General features: G+C 48.7%; 1 protein-coding gene across 1 annotated transcript in view; it reads right to left on the bottom strand.

The window, feature by feature from the left end:
• The window catches only part of PGRMC1 (progesterone receptor membrane component 1), a 70,070-nt gene that overhangs the window by 11,752 nt on the left and 37,092 nt on the right, over nt 1–21,226 (bottom strand). The window contains exon 3 of the mRNA XM_085608052.1: nt 5,957–6,112. Coding sequence (XP_085464178.1) covers nt 5,957–6,112 — 156 coding nt within the window. The remainder of the gene's footprint in view (nt 1–5,956; nt 6,113–21,226) is intronic.

Below are 21,226 nucleotides of genomic sequence, written 5' to 3' on the forward strand. Positions count from 1 at the left end.
GAATGCTGACAATGCAGACATTTTCCCCCAGTCAAGAGATCTGGGTTAAATCCATCGTTCTTTTGCCCACTACGCCACCCCAGTTTAGACATGGCCATATGCAAATCAGTCTTGACCCTGTGCCTCATGGGAACAGTCCAGCCCGAACTGCCAAGCCATGTCTTCCCTGGACCAGAATCAAGCATCCTAGGACCGGTTTCTGGCTATCAGCCGTCATGAGCCAGGAAAGCTTGACTCCAGTGGCGTAGTGAGCACGGGTCCCACGTCTGGGAATACCCATCCCACTTAGGGCGAAATGCGTTACAACAAACAAATGATGGACGGAATGCTGACAATGCAGACATTCTCCCCCAGTCAAGAGATCTGGGTTAAATCCATCGTTCTTTTGCCCACTACGCCACCCCAGTTTAGACATGGCCATATGCAAATCAGTCTTGACCCTGTGCCTCATGGGAACAGTCCAGCCCGAACTGCCAAGCCATGTCTTCCCTGGACCAGAATCAAGCATCCTAGGACCGGTTTCTGGCTATCAGCCGTCATCAGCCAGGATAGCTTGACTCCAGTGGCGTAGTGAGCACGGGCCCCACGTCTGGGAATACCCATCCCACTTAGGGCAAAAAGCGTTACAATAAACAAATGATGGACGGAATGCTGACAATGCAGACATTCTCCCCCAGTCAAGAGATCTGGGTTAAATCCATCGTTCTTTTGCCCACTACGCCACCCCAGTTTAGACATGGCCATATGCAAATCAGTCTTGACCCTGTGCCTCATGGGAACAGTCCAGCCCGAACTGCCAAGCCATGTCTTCCCTGGACCAGAATCAAGCATCCTAGGACCGGTTTCTGGCTATCAGCCGTCATCAGCCAGGATAGCTTGACTCCAGTGGCGTAGTGAGCACGGGTGCCACGTCTGGGAATACCCATCCCCCTTAGGGCGAAAAGCGTTACAACAAACAAATGGACGGAATGCTGACAATGCAGACATTCTCCCCCAGTCAAGAGATCTGGGTTAAATCCATCGTTCTTTTGCCCACTACGCCACCCCAGTTTAGACATGGCCATATGCAAATCAGTCTTGACCCTGTGCCTCATGGGAACAGTCCAGCCCGAACTGCCAAGCCATGTCTTCCCTGGACCAGAATCAAGCATCCTAGGACCGGTTTCTGGCTATCAGCCGTCATCAGCCAGGATAGCTTGACTCCAGTGGCGTAGTGAGCACGGGTCCCACGTCTGGGAATACCCATCCCACTTAGGGCGGAAAGCGTTACAACAAACAAATGATGGACGGAATGCTGACAATGCAGACATTCTCCCCCAGTCAAGAGATCTGGGTTAAATCCATCGTTCTTTTGCCCACTACGCCACCCCAGTTTAGACATGGCCATATGCAAATCAGTCTTGACCCTGTGCCTCATGGGAACAGTCCAGCCCGAACTGCCAAGCCAGGTCTTCTCTGGACCAGAATCAAGCATCCTAGGACCGGTTTCTGGCTATCAGCCGTCATCAGCCAGGATAGCTTGACTCCAGTGGCGTAGTGAGCACGGGTCCCACGTCTGGGAATACCCATCCCACTTAGGGCGAAAAGCGTTACAACAAACAAATGATGGACGGAATGCTGACAATGGTCATATAAGTCATGTGGGCCGAGTAGTGCGAGAATAGATGAAAGTGTGAATTATGGGTTCTCCAGGCATCTACGAGGGACCATTGCTGGGTCCACTGGGTATGCTGATGGGCTGGTGCGCGAGGATGGAAGCGGTCAAGGGAAAGTTCCAGGACATTATTACAGTCGCCCCCAGAAATCACGGGATGCCCACCCATTTGGCGAGGATCCGGGATAGGGCAGCCCAGAAGGCCACATGCTCAGAGTTTGGGCCGTACCTACTTCCCAAAAGGACTGGATTACCGTCTAGTTGGCCTTCTGCAAACACATATCTTCCTTCTTTATCAATCACCGTTCAAAGAGTCTGAACGGGGGTCTTTGGACAGATCCATAGCAAGGCTCTTCGTGCATAAAAGGAGTACATTGTACCATAGATTTGGCCTCTCAAGCGCTTGCTAAGCCACTGAAGTTCACTGATGAGGTGGGTCTCTTGCAGGAAGCAGATATGTGCTTGCGGTCATTTGATGTGTGCATATACAGAGTACCAACGGTGTGCCGAATACATCCCCCATACATTTAGGGTCAGGAATCTGGTAGTTCGGTGACGGTCCATGTTGTCATGCCTATAATATATAGGGTAAACAGCCCTTCGCCCGGACACCCTCACGTCCTTGGTCAGAAAAGAAATTCTGTATCGCTTGTGCCATGTAGAGATTAACAGGGGGATATAACCAGTAACTCTCAAGCAGAAACCGGAGCCTGCAGCCAATGGCTGAATGGCCAAACATGTGCTCTAAAAGCGAACTCTTGAAGTGGGGGAAGTGACCATGAACTGCGTAGTGGTAATAGTCAAAGGGAGCATAATGGTCTCCAGGTACGCAAATTATATCATGCTGCTTGTGTATTAGCAGATAAGCCATTGTTGGTCCAACAACAATATTGTGATGGAGCTACTATATTATGCTGAGCAATTTCGCGACTATTGGACGGGGAGGTGCCCCAGGCTGAGGCCTGCAGGCAGACACCGGGAAGCCCTTACCACAGAGAGGAGAGGGTTAGTGGTGGTGTAAAGAACTTCACCCATTTCTCCAGAAAGTCGATCATAGGTTCGGATCCCTCTGAACCCTCTGGCATGCCCACTACATGAATGTTATTTCTGCTGGCTCTACATTCAGCATCCTCTGCCCGATACTCCAGTTGCTGCATTAAGTCCAGTAGGTCGTGAGTGGTCTTAACCTGGTCTGCCAACTGCGGCATCATGTCTGAGATATAGCGTTCAGTTTCTGAGGCTATGGTTGCTAGTTTCCGTTGATCTTCCCAGCAGAGGCCAAAGTCCACCCCATCTCCTCAATCAGTTACTCCACTGAAGTGTGCAAGGTTTCTATGGCTTGTAAATAGGGCTCGCAGTTTTATGGTATTTTTTTTTTAACATTTCTGTTTGTATCTATCCATATTTAGTTTTTGGCCATTTTATCTGTATATATCCATATTTATTTTGTGTTTTGGGTATAAATGAAGTTTCCATATTTATTTAACTGATAGACATGCACTCATACTTTGATATCCGTCGTGTTTTAGCTATTTAAGCTGCCAAATATTACATGACAATACATCCACTAGTAAATACTAGCATCATAGCAGAAAAAGTATATTGACACGTGCTGTAATTTAAAGAAATTTCATCCTGTTTTTTAATTTCCCACGCTGTCTATCTGCTCAGCTGTTGGGCTATAATTTATGAAAGACAGTACGGAGAGTCACTTAAAAGCAGCACATTTTTCTATATTTATCCACTTAAAAAAAATTAATGCAGACAGATAACACATTGCTTTCTGTCTGTATTTTTCTGTAAAAATCAGTAAAAACGGAGAACAGGGAGCCTTACTTGTAAAATAGCGTCCAACAGAGCGGTGGAGTCTTAAGCTGGCAGGGTTAGCGGGGGCCCTTGATCCAGACGGTCTGGTGAACGGACCTGACCTCGGTGTGCTTTGAGCCTGCCCATGGTGGTAGGATGTTAGCAGCACTTGTACATCAATATGGTGTGCCTATCGCTGCTATTAAGGTATTGTGCAGGCACTTGTACACAAATATTTATCTCAACTCCATAGTAGAAAACAGTCCCCTGGAGTTGTCCCGAACAGAACCAGTGGATTCTGTTCCAATGGACTGTTCTAATCCACTGGTGTCTCACCTTAGTGAACAACCACCATCAAAAGAAAGGTGGCACTGAAGGCGCTACTGGGCACCAGACATTTTCCCAGTGGGCTTGCAGGATGGGGGCTTGTGTCACTGCTGGCGAGGGTCAGATTTTGTTGATGGGGGCGGGCAGGTCACATTTCCTGCCCGCAGAGCTTCCGATCTTTAAAATAAATAGTGGAAGATAAGGTTTTAAACCATTGTTTTTGCAATTGGGTGATTCCTGTCTCCTGCAAGGTTGCCACAAGCAGTGCTGATCTTAAGGGCATTGGAAGGGATGGTCAGTGAGGGGTCTTTTGTCGCTTGGCTCAGAGAGGCCAGTACATATAAGATAAAGACTCTTCAAAATTCGAAGCCACTTATTTCTTGATAATGTGGTCTTAGAAACCCAATTTACTTTAGAATATTAAACTGTACTATTGTAATGAGTCGCAATTATTAAAAGTGTCAGATTCAAATCATAAACTTGAAACTCCACCCCCTCTGCTCTGATGATGGTATTAGTGAACCAAGACATAAATCAGTTATCTCGTCCGCATGGTCCAACTCCTAGGTGCCTGCCGAGTTTGGCACTCTACCTGCACCAGTTAAATCAGCTAGGAGCTTAGGATTGATCTTTGATGACTCATTGACTTTATCAAGTTATGTTAGTTGAGTTACGTCTTCATGCTTAAACATCCTTAGAATGTGTTTTTTTCCTTTTATCCCCGGTTCCTCACAAAAAACAACGGTCTTAGCTTTAATGTCTTCTCGCCTTGACTTTGTAATGCACTCCACCTAGGAATCGGTCAGGCATACTGGAATAGATTACAGGTAGCACAGAATGCTGTGGTCCACCCTTTTTTTAATACACTGAAACATCATTTGTTTTCCAAGGAGCTAAGTTACATTGGTTAGCCTTACGGAAGAATGCCATGTTAAAAGTGCTCTGGCCTGCGCACGAAGCTCTCCATAATAGATGTCCAACAATTCTAGTATCTAGGCTCTATTGGTGTAATCCTGGATGCCATCTAAACCCATGTCACATAAAAACGTGATGGTTTCAAGAGTGAGACTTAGCCGCTGGGGAGGTAAATCTTTCAATTTCTTGATGACAAAACTCCAGAACTATTTGCCATTGGAAACAGCGTCTTTGAAATACCACACTTTGTTTAATAGAAAATCCATAAAGACATGGTTATTTACACTATGAACTTGTTTGCTTTCTTCTATAACTTCTTTGACTTGGTTTGTTGGTGTCCTAGCTCCAAAATGGTTCAGGGTAGTTGTGTACTATGCAAGTTCTTTCCATTTTATCTTGCCCCTAATACATGGCCTACACAGGGTTTTACTATAGAAAGAGTAACATTAAAGCCTGTTTTTGTGAGGCACACACACCGATCTGAGGGTTTTCCAAGATGCTCTCGTAATGATAGAGGAAAAGTGGGTACTTGCCTAGGATCTAGCGCTTAATGTGCGCTTGTGGTTGCTGGTGGGGGCTACTGTCATTCATTTTTATGGACTGGCACATATTTTTCCGAGAGCAAGAGAGGGAAAAAGAAAGCACAATTGGAAAGATAGTGAAAGAGAAAGCTAGAAAACCATCCCAAAGGGAGAAAGAAGGAACTTGCATAAGTGAGATTAAGGGGCAGGGAGTGTCTGGTACTGAATTAAAGAAGCATGCTTTAAATTTCAGATTATGCAGACTTTTAACACCACCGGCCATGGGCTTCTGAGCAGAGATTTGGGCGTCTGCACTCATTATTTTACTAAATTAAGAACTGCTAGGATCACACAATGTGGTCAAGTGGAAGCTGCGACTGATGCAAGGTTCCCTGGTTTCACATTGTGCAAGTCAGCCAGTACATGGTTATCTCATTTGCTCTCTTGTTTTAGATCAAAGCTATTTGAGTTTAATTCTGTGATGCGCTAAATTAGTTCAGTGCGTTAAATACATCCAGGCTATGCATGTTTCATAAGGATAGGCAGTAGTATTGTTTGGGGAGGGTAGGTCTTAAAAATGAAACTTTCAAAAGCAAAAATGTTCATAAGTCCAAAATGTTGACACTGCATTTTTTAAATTATCCTGCCTGGAGTCAAGAGCACAGACAAGTGTAATATTTAAAGTCAATACCTGAAAGCAGCCCATGTAATGGTAAGACACAAATGCACTTACAAGAAAACTGTGCTTCCCAGTCACTCAAGGTCTCTCGCTGAGTAGCAGTGAGGTCAGATAAATCGTCATACGTATCACGAAGGGCCTCCTTATCCAGGCAGAAGGTAGCCAAGCCCCTAGATGCATCCTTCCCCGCAAACACACCATAAGGACCTTCTGTTAAAGGAACAAAAATGTTGTGTTAACTTGTGCTTTTCATAAATTCAAGAACTTTAGCTCACTTTGGTCTTGGCCCGAAGTGAAGCTTTCCCCTGGCCATAAACCTCCAGGTTCAAACTCCAAAGGTTGTACCAAGAAAGCCATTCATGCTGAGCACAGAACAAAGTGGGTCTAATCATGGAATGCTTTATTGACTTTTCAGACAGGTTTTGCAATTCAAAATAGGTTAGAAGGTACTGTGTCTAAACAGCTTTTAAGTAAGTTAAACATTACCAATACTTCTGATCTCAAACATTAACTTCTCATATTAAAAAGGTCTGCGACCGAAAAACAGTACTTTTGATTAGTAATAATATTTGGGTGGCCAGTTCTAAAAGCACTATTATATTCCATAACATTTTAAGCACCTAATGCAAATTGCACATAATAGGAGTATGGCCTGCTTATTTATTGATGGTAGCACCATAGCTCACACTGAATATGTTTATGGGTGAATCATAGACCTCGGTGAACAATGTGATAAAGAACGCAATGTTCTAATGTCCATGGATGTAAACCATTTTGTGCACTTTGTTCTAAACATAAAAAAAGGTGATTGTACTTAAATGTATTGCAACAGGGCAGCATTTAAATGGTTATTGAGATGTTGATTTAGAAATATGGCATATATACTGTAGGAAAGTGGACTTTTGGCACCAAACTATGCCTGCCTGCACCAATCTCGACAATCGTAACCAGTGACTTGTCCTGAAGCTGATCATCTCCCAAGAACTCTGAGAGACTGCCAGCCCTTAGCAAATTGCCAGCAATCTCCCTTGGAGTAGAGGAGCTACTCCCCTGTAGTCTGCAGGCACCGAAACCGCAAAGTCCAATCTACTGAGTTGTCGTTCCCCAGCCAGCTCGACATAGCATCCCAACCCCCAGGCAGATGATCCTGTGCTCCTGAAGGTCAGATCGGTCTACCAATCTGGACCCCAGGGTTAAGGTACTATGGCCTCGAGGTAGATAATGACGAGATGGACAGCAGCGGTTCACGGTTGGGATCCCGTTCTGAGACGTACCAATGTATATTTCCCAGATATGATTTGTTAATACTGTAATGTAGGTCAAGATGAGTACTCCATTACGTGTAATGCAAATGTTATTAAATGCTTACAATTGCTGTGTTAATAAAAACATTTTTTAAATGGTCTACCAATCAAGTGAGTACATCAGGACCAACCGAAGCTGCACCGGACCCCTTGCAGCAAACGCAGACTGAGAGTCTCCAATCCGGGCTCCCACTGCACAGAGACCGAGCAGCCATCAAGGGATGTCAGCACCACAGAGACCCACTTGCAGAGTGGCCCAGCTGTCCTGATTTTACACCCTCAACTAGTGAAGACAGACAACCGCTAGGACCTAGGACACCAGAAGTCCAGCTGAGTTTTCTACCCCGCATCTGAGTTTGCAAGCCCGGGTACCAACGAACTGGCTGTGCCCTCTTGTCCCCAGGATTCTTGTGATGTGAGCCCTATTGGGAGCTCCAGAACTTGTCCCCAAGTCCCCTTCTGCAGTCTCTTTCTAGGTGATCCCCTTCTTTCCACCAGTGTAGCGCACACAGCTACCAATCTAACCAGCACCTCTGCACCTGGATGCCCCAGGCCAGGTAACAAGTAACTGCTGGTGGTGGTGGTACTTTGGACCTTGGCCTCCTACCACCCCAAGTCCCGAAGGAGACCCCCAGAAACCGGTCAGAAATAACTATGCATCATATGCCTTTTCTCTCATTGGGTAACATTGCTGCATAAATACGCATTGAATTAAACTATTTACTTAAATTTCATATCTAACAATAGTAGTTACTTGATACCGAAGTTCTTGGTATAAAATTACGAGTTATCTTTTCTAAATTGGTTTTGGATTTATTCTTGAGTGTTGTGATTACAACAAATGCTTGACACTACCCTCTGATAAGCCTAACTGCTTGCCCAAATTACCACACAAGAGAGCGTTTGGTTTATCATTTTTGCCTCTGTAAACCAATTGGTGTTCGCCAAGACACTATAAACTGTGTACCTCATTTTGGTTCAGTATATAAAGAGCCCGCTTACTACATATTCCTATACATGCATGAAAACACACACATTCACATATAGAACATGTTCTTGTAAAGTTACGTACATTTTTATAAAGTAATCAGTCCGTCAAATGGTTCTTTGGTACTCGAAAGAGACAAGCGTCTTATGGTACACCCTACTATATGAGGTATTTCGTAAAGAACAAAGTTTAATTGCCTTTAAGGGGAAAGCCAATTTTGAATTCTTATAACACTAAAACAGAGTATTCTTGAGGGCAAATGCTAGAACTGAAAAAGATCATCATACCCTCTGAAAATGTAAATTGTGGGATGCATAATATTTCCTGACATAACACTTAAAAAAAATAATAATAATAACACTGGAGGGAGGCGTGGGCTGGAAGGCAATGGATTAAGACGTGCTCTCCATGCTCTCAGTCTCCCTGGGGCCCATCTGCTCGCTGCCAACTGCCGTGGAGAGCCTGCATCGCCATCACAACCGCAAAGTGAGTATTGTGCAATGTTCTGCAGCTGCTGGAGGGGTCGCTAGTGGCTATGAAAGATTTAGTGCGACTGGAGGCTCTGAACGACAGGCGAGGCAACGGCTGCCATCATGGTCCCGGGAGCGATTGAGCCACTGCCGAAGAGGGCCATATGGGAGTCTGCTGAGCCCAGCCTCGCACTAAGCCTAACGCTGGGAAACTCTGTAAGGCCAGACAGAGTGGCACACCGTGGCTGAATGGTGGAAGAACCGGGTGCTGCCGTGGGTGCCCCAACACGGCGTGGGCCTGTCGGAGCAGAGGGGATTGCTGCCCTGTTGCCCTACCTGCAGGTGAGCCTTCTAATCCCAGAGCACCGAAGATCTGACAGTCTGGGCCAATAGTGCAGACGATCACTCACGGCAGAGCCGGGGGTCCTGCTGTGACTCGGCGGTGCTGATGAATGCGGAGGCAGTGCGGGCGCCCAAACAACAGACCTGTGAGCGGCTCGGAATGCCATCAATCCACGTTGTCATCGCCGTGCAACGTCTCCCAGCTGCTGGAGCAGACAAAAAGGATCTGATGTAGCCGGAGGCTGCTGAGCTACGGTTGGAAGCGACAGCCTGCAATTTGGCCCCAGGGACTGTTGAGCTGTGCAGCGGCTGAAAGCAGGGCTCCGGCGCGACATAGGCCTGCTGGGGCTGTGGTGGCTGACGCACTGCTGCACGCACAGACTGGAAGTCCCTCGCTTCGGCGGTGAGGGTGCCCCGATTGCATGCCTGCCGGTTGCAGCAGCCGAGCGCCGACGAAGACCAGGACTCCACCCAAAGGTGAAAGCAGATTGCCTTCAAGAGCAGGGCCCTTGCTTTATTTAGGACCAAATCCTAAAAGCCCCCCGGGACAGAAAGGAAGGAGAGGCCATACTAGAGCCAGGCGGCCTGGAGAAAGCCTCTACCCTAACTTTCCAGCGGGGAGGCACCTTCCCACCAGAGCAAACTGGCAGAACCTTGTGGACAGAACTGTGGCGATCCCCTGGCACAGCTGGAAAGATGTAGTTGATCCCCTGCCCGACTGAGGAGGATAATCCGCTGTGCTGTCCGACCCCACGGGAACAAGTCTGGTGCGGGGTACAGTCGGCGGGGGTTGGCCGCTGCGTCAGGCGGGTAGTGGGCCTCCACTGTATCATTGGATGAGACCTCAGGCACCTTGCCCTAGAGGAAGCAGTAGACACTGTGCCCGGTCCCAGCTAAACCAGAGAAGGTGGGCGGCTACAGAGGGGTGAGATCCGCACAGCGCCACCCTTCAGAGAGCCAAAATTCACACAAAGCCTCAAAACGTTGAACACGCCGAGGTGAAGAGGGACCAGAGACTGTGGCCAACCTGGTCAACCCACTATGCCAATTTCCAAAGCGCCCAAGGACAACCTGGTGGTATCCCTTTGGAATAAGGCCCCACAGACAGAGGCAGTGGCTCCTCCCCCACATGCTCACCAATGATGGACAACGGGTCCTCTGCCCCCATCATTCAGGGATATATGGACCGTTTCCTGCAAGAATTTCGGATGGATATAACCTCCATCCAGGATGAATTCAAATCCTGCCTGCACGACATCCGCAGGGACGTCACTGAAATAGGAGAAAGAGTAGATGACCTCGAGCGGACCGTTGAAGCGAGGTCTGAGGACCAGGAGATGCTCTGGCGTCTAGTAGCAGCGCTGGAGGAACGCAATATTAACCTACAAACTAAGCAAGAAGACCTCGTAAAAATAGGAGACGCTAGAACATACGCATCCGGGGAGTACCGCGAGTAGCGGAGGGCACCAACATTATGGCCTTTATGGCAGAGCTACTCCTAGAGGTTCGGGGAATGAGGAGGCCTCTCCGCCCACCTTAGATAGGGCCCATTGGGTCGCAGCTGTTGCTGGACACGCGGAGTGCGCTCCAGATATCCTGACCAGAGTCCACTTCTTTACAGAGAAAGAGGCGATAATGCAGGCAGCCAGGGGCAAGACGGAGCTTAAGACTCAAGGAGATATAATACAACTTTTTCAAGATCTCTCTTCTATCACCTTTAGGAAGCGGTGTGACTGCAAACAGGTCACCGACAAGCTCCGTGCCCAAGGGATTCGATGTCAGTGGGGCCACTCCTTCGCTCTCCTGTTTTGCTAGGAAGGCAAACGCCGGGTTCTGCGGTCGCTGGCAGAAGCCAGGGCCTTGCTAGAGCTCCCTGATGACTCTCAGAAAGATCGTGCCCCTCTACCTTTGAGCCCCACCAGGTGAGGTCTTCAGTCTAAATGGTCCACAGTCCCTCCGCGGCAACCTGATAATGGACAAGCAGAGTCATCTTGTCAAGAAACAAAGCGGGACATTATTCAGCATCGCCGCATGCTCAGACGCGGCGCCTCCCCGTCATGCTCCGCTGCTGACTCGGTGTGACCCCAGGTGTATGGCGAATATACGCATTCATAACACAGAACAATGGCTACGCTACACTCTTTAGAATTGACCTGCTGCTGGAGCGGGTGGGCCTCTGGATAATGAGAGCCACAAATAATGACATATGACACTCCTGTGGGACCCCTGTTGGCTGCCCTCCCCATGACTATCTTCTGGAGGGTGACTCCTCCGTCGGGTTTGGAACACCTCGGTGCCAACCTCCGCATGACGAAGAGGTCACGATTGGGCCAGGTTAGACGACTGTAATTTTTGGTTATATTAGGTTTACTGTTACAGGTCGTATAAGGTACATTACGAGCTGGAGGCGATGGGCACTGACTTGTGTGGCTTGGAGGGGGTGGACTTGGCCAGGGCTTGCACTTTACTCTTGGCCTTGGGCGGGACCATGCTTGGGAGTAGCTGTCAGGATGGGGGCGGAAGTGTGGATCGGCTATCATTATAGACAGAGGGGGTCGAACGGGATTAAGCCCCCCATGCTCAAACTGGTTGCACACCCAAATGTATTCACCCTCCTGTTAATACCGCGTCTCATGTGCACCCCACAACCCTCAGCCTATAATGGGTGACCTCAAGCTGATCTCTATGAATGTGCGGGGCCTAAACTCCCCAAATAAACGGAAACAAATCTGGCGTTACATCCTGCAGCACGGCCCAGATGTCTTGCTTCTCCAGGAATCCCACTTAATGGGGTCCGATTGCTACCAAATGGCTCACCCTAAATACCCCAAGCAACACTGGGCATACACGTCCTCGAAGACGTTGGGGGTGGGCATTCTCTGCAAAGCAGTGTCTATACCTCCGTTATAAAAGAAGTCTGCGACAGGAAGGGGCGCTACCTAACTTTACATCTACTCCGGGGACTGTGCAAACTGATACTACTCAACCTTTATGACCCAAACACTTCCCAAGATACGTACATTAGGCATATTCTATGCGAGCAACCTGAAGGGGTGGATGGCGACATGATAGTCTGTGGGGACCTCAACCTGGTGTGGGACACTTCATTAGACAGAAGCGGGACGACGTTCCACAACACCGGAGCAATGTCCATGCGCTTAAAGAGGGACATGGATGACTGTGGGCTGGTAGATGTGTGGCGTTATAAGCACCCTGACACGCGAGATTACTCCTTCTACTCACATGCCCACGCTTCCTACTCTCGCATAGATTGCGCTTTTGTCACCCTCCCTCTTCTCCGCTGCCTAAGTGCCGCAGAACTCTCAGACATTTCTATCTCGATTATGCACACGTAGAACTTGCCTGGGCTGATACGGCAAAATGCCCGGGGCACACACCGTGCTGATGCTTACCCCCACACCACCTGCGTGATCCCGTAGATGTAGAGGAGATGCATAAAGGAATTATTGACTATTTTCAGACTAATGCGTTCCCCGAGACCTCCCTCAACACACTTTGGGATGGATTCAAAGCCACAATCAGGGGGAACAATAACATCTATTGCCAGTGCATGAAGGCGAGAAGCAGGGTTAATAGAGTCAACACGGACAGCAGAGATTAAGCTATTGGAGTGCACAGATAAGGATGCCCCCACCTGCCGGACCAAGTGACAGCTAGCCATACTGTGAGGCCAACTGTGCGCCCACCGCTTAGGAAAGGCAGAACATGCTCTCTGGCAGTGATATTACGAAGATGGGGAAGCTTCTAGCACAAAGAATATGACAACCACGCGCCAAAACCACATTGCTAAAATACGGTATGGGAGCTTGGGGAGGGTCACGACAGAGAGGGACAAAGTAGAAGCCTTCCAGGACTATTATCAACACCTCTATTCCCGGGAAGATCCCCTGCCTGCACAGCTTCGCTTATATCTTGCTGATTGTTCTTGGGAACCTCTGCCGCCACAGCATGTCACTCTTCTAAGTAGCCTGATCACTGTTGACAAACTACGGGCAGCAGTATGGGCCCTTCCCCTGGCTAAGGCGCCAGGCCTAAATGGGCTGCCGGTGATCTTCTATCGATTATTTCTGGCTCAACTCCAAGAGTACCTCTTCCGTCTGTTTAATTCTTTCTCCCAAGACACGGGCCTCACGCCTACAATGGCCGAGGCGGAGATCTCGCTTATACTTAAAACGGGCAAGGATCGGTCCCTATGCTCCTCTTATCACCCGATAGCCTTGCTCAACACGGACGCCAAGCCAGTCACCAAAATTCTAGCTACCCGACTACAGCCCTATCTACCGGGCCTCATTAGCCCTGAACAAGGGGCTGACAATGTTCTTAGTATAGCACACCTGGAAGAAAAATCTCACAGATTTGATATATCTACCTGGCTTCTCTCACTCAATGCAGAGAAGGCATTTGATCGGATTGACTGGACATATCTTCAGGCAGTTCTACACAAGGTTGGCTTCGCGGGGGGGAATTGTTTATTTCCAAGGTCAAGGTCTCTTACGTAGCACCGTAGCTCGAGTCCTGGTCAACAGGCAGACCACGAACCCTATCGCTTGGGTGCCCACTCTCACCCTTGTTTACCCACTGACATTTCGAATGACGCAGACACGATCAACGGCATACCCTTTAGTGGTCAAGTGCATAAGATAAGCTTGTACGCAGATGACATCTTACTCACCTGTGGAAATTTAGCTTGTAACTGAACATTATCTGCGCCATCTTGCCTCTCCCCAGCGCCACGCACAGCGAACGCACAGCCGCCATTTTAGGCACCCCACTCTCTCCCCCGCTCATTGTCGATCGCCAGCGTGTTCCCCTGGCGCTGCAAGCATCCCCCGCGCGCCGGCCACCCCCGCGCTCTCCTACACGGGCCATAAACCCTCTCCTTCTGCGCGACCCTGCCATGGAACCACATCCCACGCCTGACCGACATCCCATACATGGTCATGCATCTCTTTGATAACCCCCTTCCTCTGCGCCCCATTGTCCGAACCGATCCCAGGCCATCACCTAGCCCTGCGGATGCAGTTTATTGCCCCTACTGTAAGGGAAACACCCATCAAAGGGATTACAGTAGATCAAAGCCCCTACCCCCTGAGACCTGGCCGGTCGCACACACCCCCGGGAATTGGCGGAATGTCCAGCTGTGTGATAGCCATCTCCTACTGTGGATGGGGTGGGGACTTCCACTGTAGATCTGTGTGGGAACGAGCTCGAAGTGGGGATTCCGAGGATGTTCTTTCATGTTCCAAGACAATCTCAAGAATGTGCCATGTATGATAACTCTGCAATAAAGTCATAAACCTGTGTATAAGAGGCCAGGCCTCAGAGATGCAGTTAGAGCACCTCGTGACGATACCTTGCTGTCTGATCTGATGTGTTCTGCTCCGACGGAATAAAACTCTGTTTCCTGCCTTCCAGTCTCCGGCGCCTGCCTCTTTATTGGTTTAACATCGAATGGTATAAGAGGCGATTACCACCGGGCAATACTTGAAAGGTTATCGACTGAAACTGCCGCTACCGTTTAACAATTGGCGTCCCAAGCGTGGGGCCCATCAGCGACACGTGGATCCAGTGAGAGAGGTCCTGACGACAGAGTGAACGACTGCAACGATCGGGAGAGCTCCTGCCCGATAGACCCTCGTCTGACAGCCGATCATCCGAACTTCACTGGTTCCGAGCAGACCTCTCTCGAGTGATCTACGGTCCTGACTGGGAACCATCAGGAGTGCCGCGGCAAATACGGAGAGTAGAGGACGATCGGGCGCTGGAGGCGGAAGACGAGAAACTGTCCACGCGGTCCGGGTAAGGTCGTGAAACACGACAAATTGCGAAATAATTGATTGATTGTTTGAAATACTAGTATTGCTCATTGATTGTTCTCTTTGAGATATTCGCTGTCTACAAACGGGGAGGAGTAGAAATACTCTCTCTCTCTCTCTCTCCCTTTGCAGATAGTGAAGGGTAGGTAACACAGACTTTTGTCCCCGTTGTAACCCGTCGTGCCTATCTTTATCTCCCCACTGATTGATTGTCCGAACATTGATTGTTTTGAAGAATAGTGCTCTTTGAGATATTCTCTGTTTGCAAATAACGTAGAATAGAAATATTCTGTCTAGTCTTTGCAAATAGTGAAGGGTAGGTAACGCAGACTTTTGTCCCCGTTGTAACCCGTCGTGCCTATCTTTATCTCCCCATTGATTGATTGATTGATTGTCCGAACACTAGTTGTTCGATATTGGTTCTTTGGAGGTATTCTCTGCTTACAAATAACGAGGAATAGAGATATTCGGTCTAGTCTTTGCAAGCAGTGAAAAGATAGGTAGTGCTGACTTTTGTCCCCGTTGAAACCCGTCATGCCTATCTTCGCCCCACTGATTGGTAGTTGGTTCTGCCCGGACCGCTTATTAGAGGTGAACCATCCGGCTCCTCTGGAGGGCACCCCTAATAAGGACATGTTCACTAAAATACGAACTAATCGCCGTAGTTTATAGCAAGCTATGGCATAAAAATATACAAAGGGGGACCCCGAGAGTCAGTGGCCACTGGTAGGATCCTTTTTGACCCTACAAAACTAAAGAAACGCTAGGAAATAGCCCTTTGTGGGATATATGGAACTAGGGGAAGGAACCAAGCTCACGGTCAAGACGGCCACGAGGTAGCCCGGCTCCATCGCTCTCGCTGCCTAAACATGTCTGCCCTACCACCCACCCCGCCCAGTAGACACAACCGGAAGTCTGTTGATACCCACCATCAACGTCACCGAACTTGACTAGGATCACGCGCAATTGGACAATGCCATTTTCCGATTACACTAACTAGATTGCAAATATGTACAACACTCCAACAAAGTAGTATGGTTAAACATTTAAATAACTTATAGGTATAACAACATTCCGACAAGATGAACAGGTTAAAACACGTTTTAAACAACTATTTACATGACAGTCTGCTGCGACCTGCATCCCAAAGCATTTACGTCCACGTGACACCGTCCTCGCCTCTCCTTCCTCGAAGTTGCAACATTGGCCTGTTTTGGGCGGTCCTTTTAGTCGGCTTTGGGCTATAAAAGCCATGCAAAATCCATCGACATCAGTGGCGGACGACTGTGCGAATAGGCCGGAGGCTACACGAAGCGCCAAGACTCTGGCAGCGCCAAGGCGGAGTCTGCCACGCCGTGCGGATCTTCCCATTCTCTTCTTCTTCCTTCAATAGCGAAGGGTGCCCTGGCGGGGGGAAGCGACGCGGACGGGCTTCCCCCGCCTCCCCAGGTGGAGGCTCACCAGCAGATGAGGGCACCCCAACCATTTTACTCGCCGGCCAGCAGAGTTGCACCCTGCCATTTTACTCGCCGGCCGGCTGAGTTGCACCCTGCCACTTCATTCGCCGTTCGGCTGAGTTGGCGCCCCTGCACTCGACCGCCGGACAACCACCCAAGCACGGGTTCACCAGGATTGCCACTAGCGCCCGACGCGTGGAGTGGGCCCCCGCAGCCGAGTAATCGGGGACCCACCCCGGTGGCGATACCATCCAAACTGCTGCTGTCGCTGCTACTGGACCCACCCCGGTGGCGATACCATCCGAACTGCTGCTGTCGCTGCTACTGGACCCACCCCGGTGGCTGTACCGAAGAGCTGCTGCTGCCGCCTTTGGACTCCGGCGGTCGGTTCTTCGGATCCAGGCCTAGCCCACCGTGAGACGATTCTGGACTCGAAAGCTTGTCTGCTTGGGCGTGGGCCCCACCCTTGACAAAACGCCCCCTCAGCTTTGCAGAGTCTGCGGGAGTCATTGGCACTCGACTCCCGCGGACTTCCGGTAAGGACAAACCGCCGCCATTGTTCTTTGCCCCGGGCGGCAGCCACCTTGCCTCCGCTTGGTGCAGTGAGAAAGACTGATTCAAGGCGTCGGCGGAAGAACCCGCCTGCTGCCCCGCCCCAAGAACGGACCACGGCATTGCTACAAGATCGCGGTGACGCCATGCTGACGCAAGCTGGCGCTAACGAAAGTTCTCGAACTACCGAAAGGAATTCTGGTCCAACAGCTAATTCATGGAAAGACTTAGACTGTACACTGGCCCGACCTCGCCCCAAAATGGCACCGATGTAGGAGAGGCCTACAACTCCTTGTGGCGTTCCAGTCACGTGGCATTTGTGTTAAAAGGATATGTATGTGATATTTCCACACATGATGAGCAGAGGGACGGGAAGGGTACTGACCGAACGTACGTACAACCTTACTGATTGCTGACCTACCCATTTTTATTTAGCATTTTTATTCTTTTATGCTAAGATAGTGTTGCTCATGATACTCGACGCCTCTCACGCCGTGGCCGGCCTGAACGGTTGTAGGCCCGTATTTGTATACTGACATTGTTTTAAATAAAGGGCTTCTTGAAAGAATTACGGAATCAGTGTCATGACAAATCACATAGGTTGATAAAGATTTTTTTTCTTTTGAATAAATGATTGTTACTCCCAAGCAATAGAAAACAGATAATGCAGACCCCATTTGCCTGAATCTTTTTGATTAACGGAATTTGTACCCATCACACCTGTCTTTTTCCAAGAGTTGTCAAACAATGGTCAACCATAGCTTAAGGTATATGCCGAACGCAAGGTATGGTATCTTGCACCATAATACACGACCGATTGAGAAATGCATGTACGACCAGGGAACCCGAATTTAGGAGATGAATGAAATATAGCATCTTTGTCTCGGACAAAAAGAATAATAGGTCTGTGGTATTACCCACTCCTGCGGCTAGCCTGGTACGTGGTAAGTAGAACTTTTTTGTGTCTACGCGCGCTAAGGTACTTTGAATACTGCACATCCCCTCCCCTCTTTTTCCCCTCTATAGGTCACGACGAAGTTCCGACTGAAGAATGGAGTGGACATGGACCGCACCGTGTTCAATATCAGGAAAAACATAGACAAACGTTGTGGGATAGTGCGTAAAGTGCAGACCACCATTGGGAACATGAAAAACTGTATGGTATGATTGTGCGTGTGTGCTACGATTATACGGTATGAATGTGTATGCATTTCATGCTTGGGTCACTTGAAGAGAGCGTCACCGTATGATTGAAGTGCTCGTCCATCGATCAAAGGGAGGAGAGTAAAAGGTCCGACACCCCCCCAAGATAAACTACAAAATACTGAAAATACGCAGCATGCATAGGAAAGAGGACAGGAAAGGAGAGGTCCCCATACTCAACGTAGCCCTGAGTCTCCGTCTTAAGTTTCTGCGCTTGATGCATGTACTGTCACACCCTATCCGGTATTTGTGTGTACGTGATCACCGAATTTATGTCTTCCCCCGCTTGTGTTTTCTTACATAGAACAGACCCATGCTACTCCATGTTGTGTGTGCACCAAGTGGCCTATTATCGTACCCATGTCTCTCTCTCTCGTTTTGTGTCGTACATATGCCAAATAGCCTACTTGATGCACACGGCTCTCTCTCTCTCTCTCTCTCTCTCTCACTCTCTCTCCCTCCCTCAAGGCTTTCTTGCCCTCTTTCTTTTTGAATAAATTAACGACACATACCTCCTCGGTAAGTATATAATTGGCCTGAAGCACGGTGGTGTTCGAACAAATTGACAGAAACAAAACGACCGTACTTTACCACGTTACTACCTCTCCTTTCTACAAATGTTGAGCTTAATTGGCTGAGAAAGAAAGGACAGGTAAGACGACTGATGTCTCCCAATTTGGCCCTCATCACGGGGACTATATGTCAGTGGTTTTCGTTTTTAGAGCTTTAACAACACCATCTACACCGCCCAGAATTGCCCCCACCCAATTACCCCGAAATAGAATGTCTAAAGCACCCCGTTCTCCCAAAATAACCCCAGCCCTATACTAGCCGTCTCAAGAGTATTTCGAACGAAACAGCTGATGACCTTATTCTCTAAAAAAAAAAAAAATACATCGCCTAAACTGATAAGGGTTACCTATTGTCTCCAGCAAGAATAATGTTTAGCTTATGTTCCTCCCCGAAATGGATACTTGTGAACCCATGACAGTAGCACCTCGCACTTTTTCATAAACTTAGCAGTCCTCGGAGGAAAATGTGTATTAACAAAACTTGTGTTGAGATGAACGAGTCTCTACCGGAGAAGCCGGTTCGAATTTTTAATAGACCAGAAGGTTGACAGATGTCAGGCTTCCTGCAACGATTATAGGGCGCAGGAATCGACACCTAGAAGGCCAGACGATGGACAGGGACACCCGCAGAAACCTGTACCACAGCAATGATTAATAGATTAGTAACACGCACACTAATATCAGAGTTAATAGACATCAATCATACAGCAACCGATAAAAGCATTTCCGCAACTACTCGGTGGTTGGGAGAGAGGATGAAGTGTGTAAATGTCTTCCCTGCCAACTCTCTAAGATTTTGTTTCTTGTACTCATTTAAAGATAACGTGCTGCCATCGGAAGAGAGGGGTCGGACGTGACGCACAGCCTGGCTGCGGACCATGGAACATCTATGGCATCCACCAAGGGGGAAGCGACGAAGCAAAAAGGGCGTAGGACAAGGCACCGTTATCAGGATGATAAGCGATAGAACGAAGGGCTATATCGAGGCCCCCTGCTCACTGACCAGCGTGCCTGAAGTCCCAACCCGTCGGGCCCGATTGATGGGCCCAGTGCTGGAAGATTCTGCTCTCCTTGGTCCGCATTTTGATCCGATCCCACTCCACCCCCTCTTCCCCCGGCATCCCGAAGCACGCCACACCCCTTCTCTCTCTCTCTCTCTTTTATATGGATTTTGAATTTGACTTAACTACCGAAGAACAAAAAAAAAAAGGGCGGGTACCCTGTCTCAAAGTACCTATGATGAACTGTGCTAAGGGAACAGGACTGTGATCGGAGAACAGCGAATGGTCACACCCTGCCACGTGAGAAATTGGATTTGAGCTGGACCTTAGCTCCACCGCCGGTGCTCAACAGCGCCAACAAAAGAAGAACAACAATAAGAGCTTACCAGTGATGGCTCTTTATAATAGGACACTGGAAAGAAGAACCCATGTTAAGTTGAAATCCTCTCCCAACCACCTTTTTATATTAACTATCTTCCTATCGAGTTTTCATGATGTTGCATCAGTCACTTCCGACTGTACACTGAGAAGTTAAGAAAATCTAACTTTGTATAATGACATTCATACAACACCAGCCATGCACACGACTATACTGACTATTTTTGATCCACACGAAGTCTGGGCCTTAAGTAATGTACGAAATATCCCTTGTTTTGCCAGAAACATTTTTGCTTTACAGTATCCTATTTGTGCTCAAACAAGCTCCCCTCCTCCTACCCCTGGGCCTGACATGCGGCGCAGCTGATGTAATTTTGTATGTACTACCTCCTCGCCTACTTTATCAACTGTATGTAACTATGTACAAATGTGTCAGATTACTCCTGCCTGCCCTAAAAACTCTGTATCTTTAAGGAATGTATGAAAAACATTAACGATATTATAGCTGAAGGGTTAACGAAGGTGAATGTCGGCCAGGCAAGCTGGCGAGATATGTTAAAAGGGAGGACTGTGGAAATTTAGCTTGTAACTGAACATTATCTGCGCCATCTTGCCTCTCCCCAGCGCCACGCACAGCGAACGCACGGCCACCATTTTAGGCACCCCACTCTCTCCCCCGCTCATTGTCGATCGCCAGCGCGTTCCCCTGGCGCTGCAAGCATCCCCCGCGCGCCGGCCACCCCCGCTCTCTCCTACACGGGCCATAAACCCTCTCCTTCTGCGCGACCCTGCCATGGAACCACATCCCACGCCTGACCGACATCCCATACATGGTCATGCATCTCTTTGATAACCCCCTTCCTCTGCGCCCCATTGTCCGAACCGATCCCAGGCCATCACCTAGCCCTGCGGATGCAGTTTATTGCCCCTACTGTAAGGGAAACACCCCACATCAAAGGGATTACAGTAGATCAAAGCCCCTACCCCCTGAGACCCGGCCGGTCGCACACACCCCCGGGAATTGGCGGAATGTCCAGCTGTGTGATAGCCATCTCCTACTGTGGATGGGGTGGGGACTTCCACTGTAGATATGTGTGGGAACGAGCTCGAAGTGGGGATTCCGAGGATGTTCTTTCATGTTCCAAGACAATCTCAAGAATGTGCCATGTATGATAACTCTGCAATAAAGTCATAAACCTGTGTATAAGAGGCCAGGCCTC

This window comes from Triturus cristatus, chromosome 5_2 (assembly GCF_964204655.1).
Source record: "Triturus cristatus chromosome 5_2, aTriCri1.1, whole genome shotgun sequence".
NCBI lineage: Eukaryota > Metazoa > Chordata > Amphibia > Caudata > Salamandridae > Triturus > Triturus cristatus.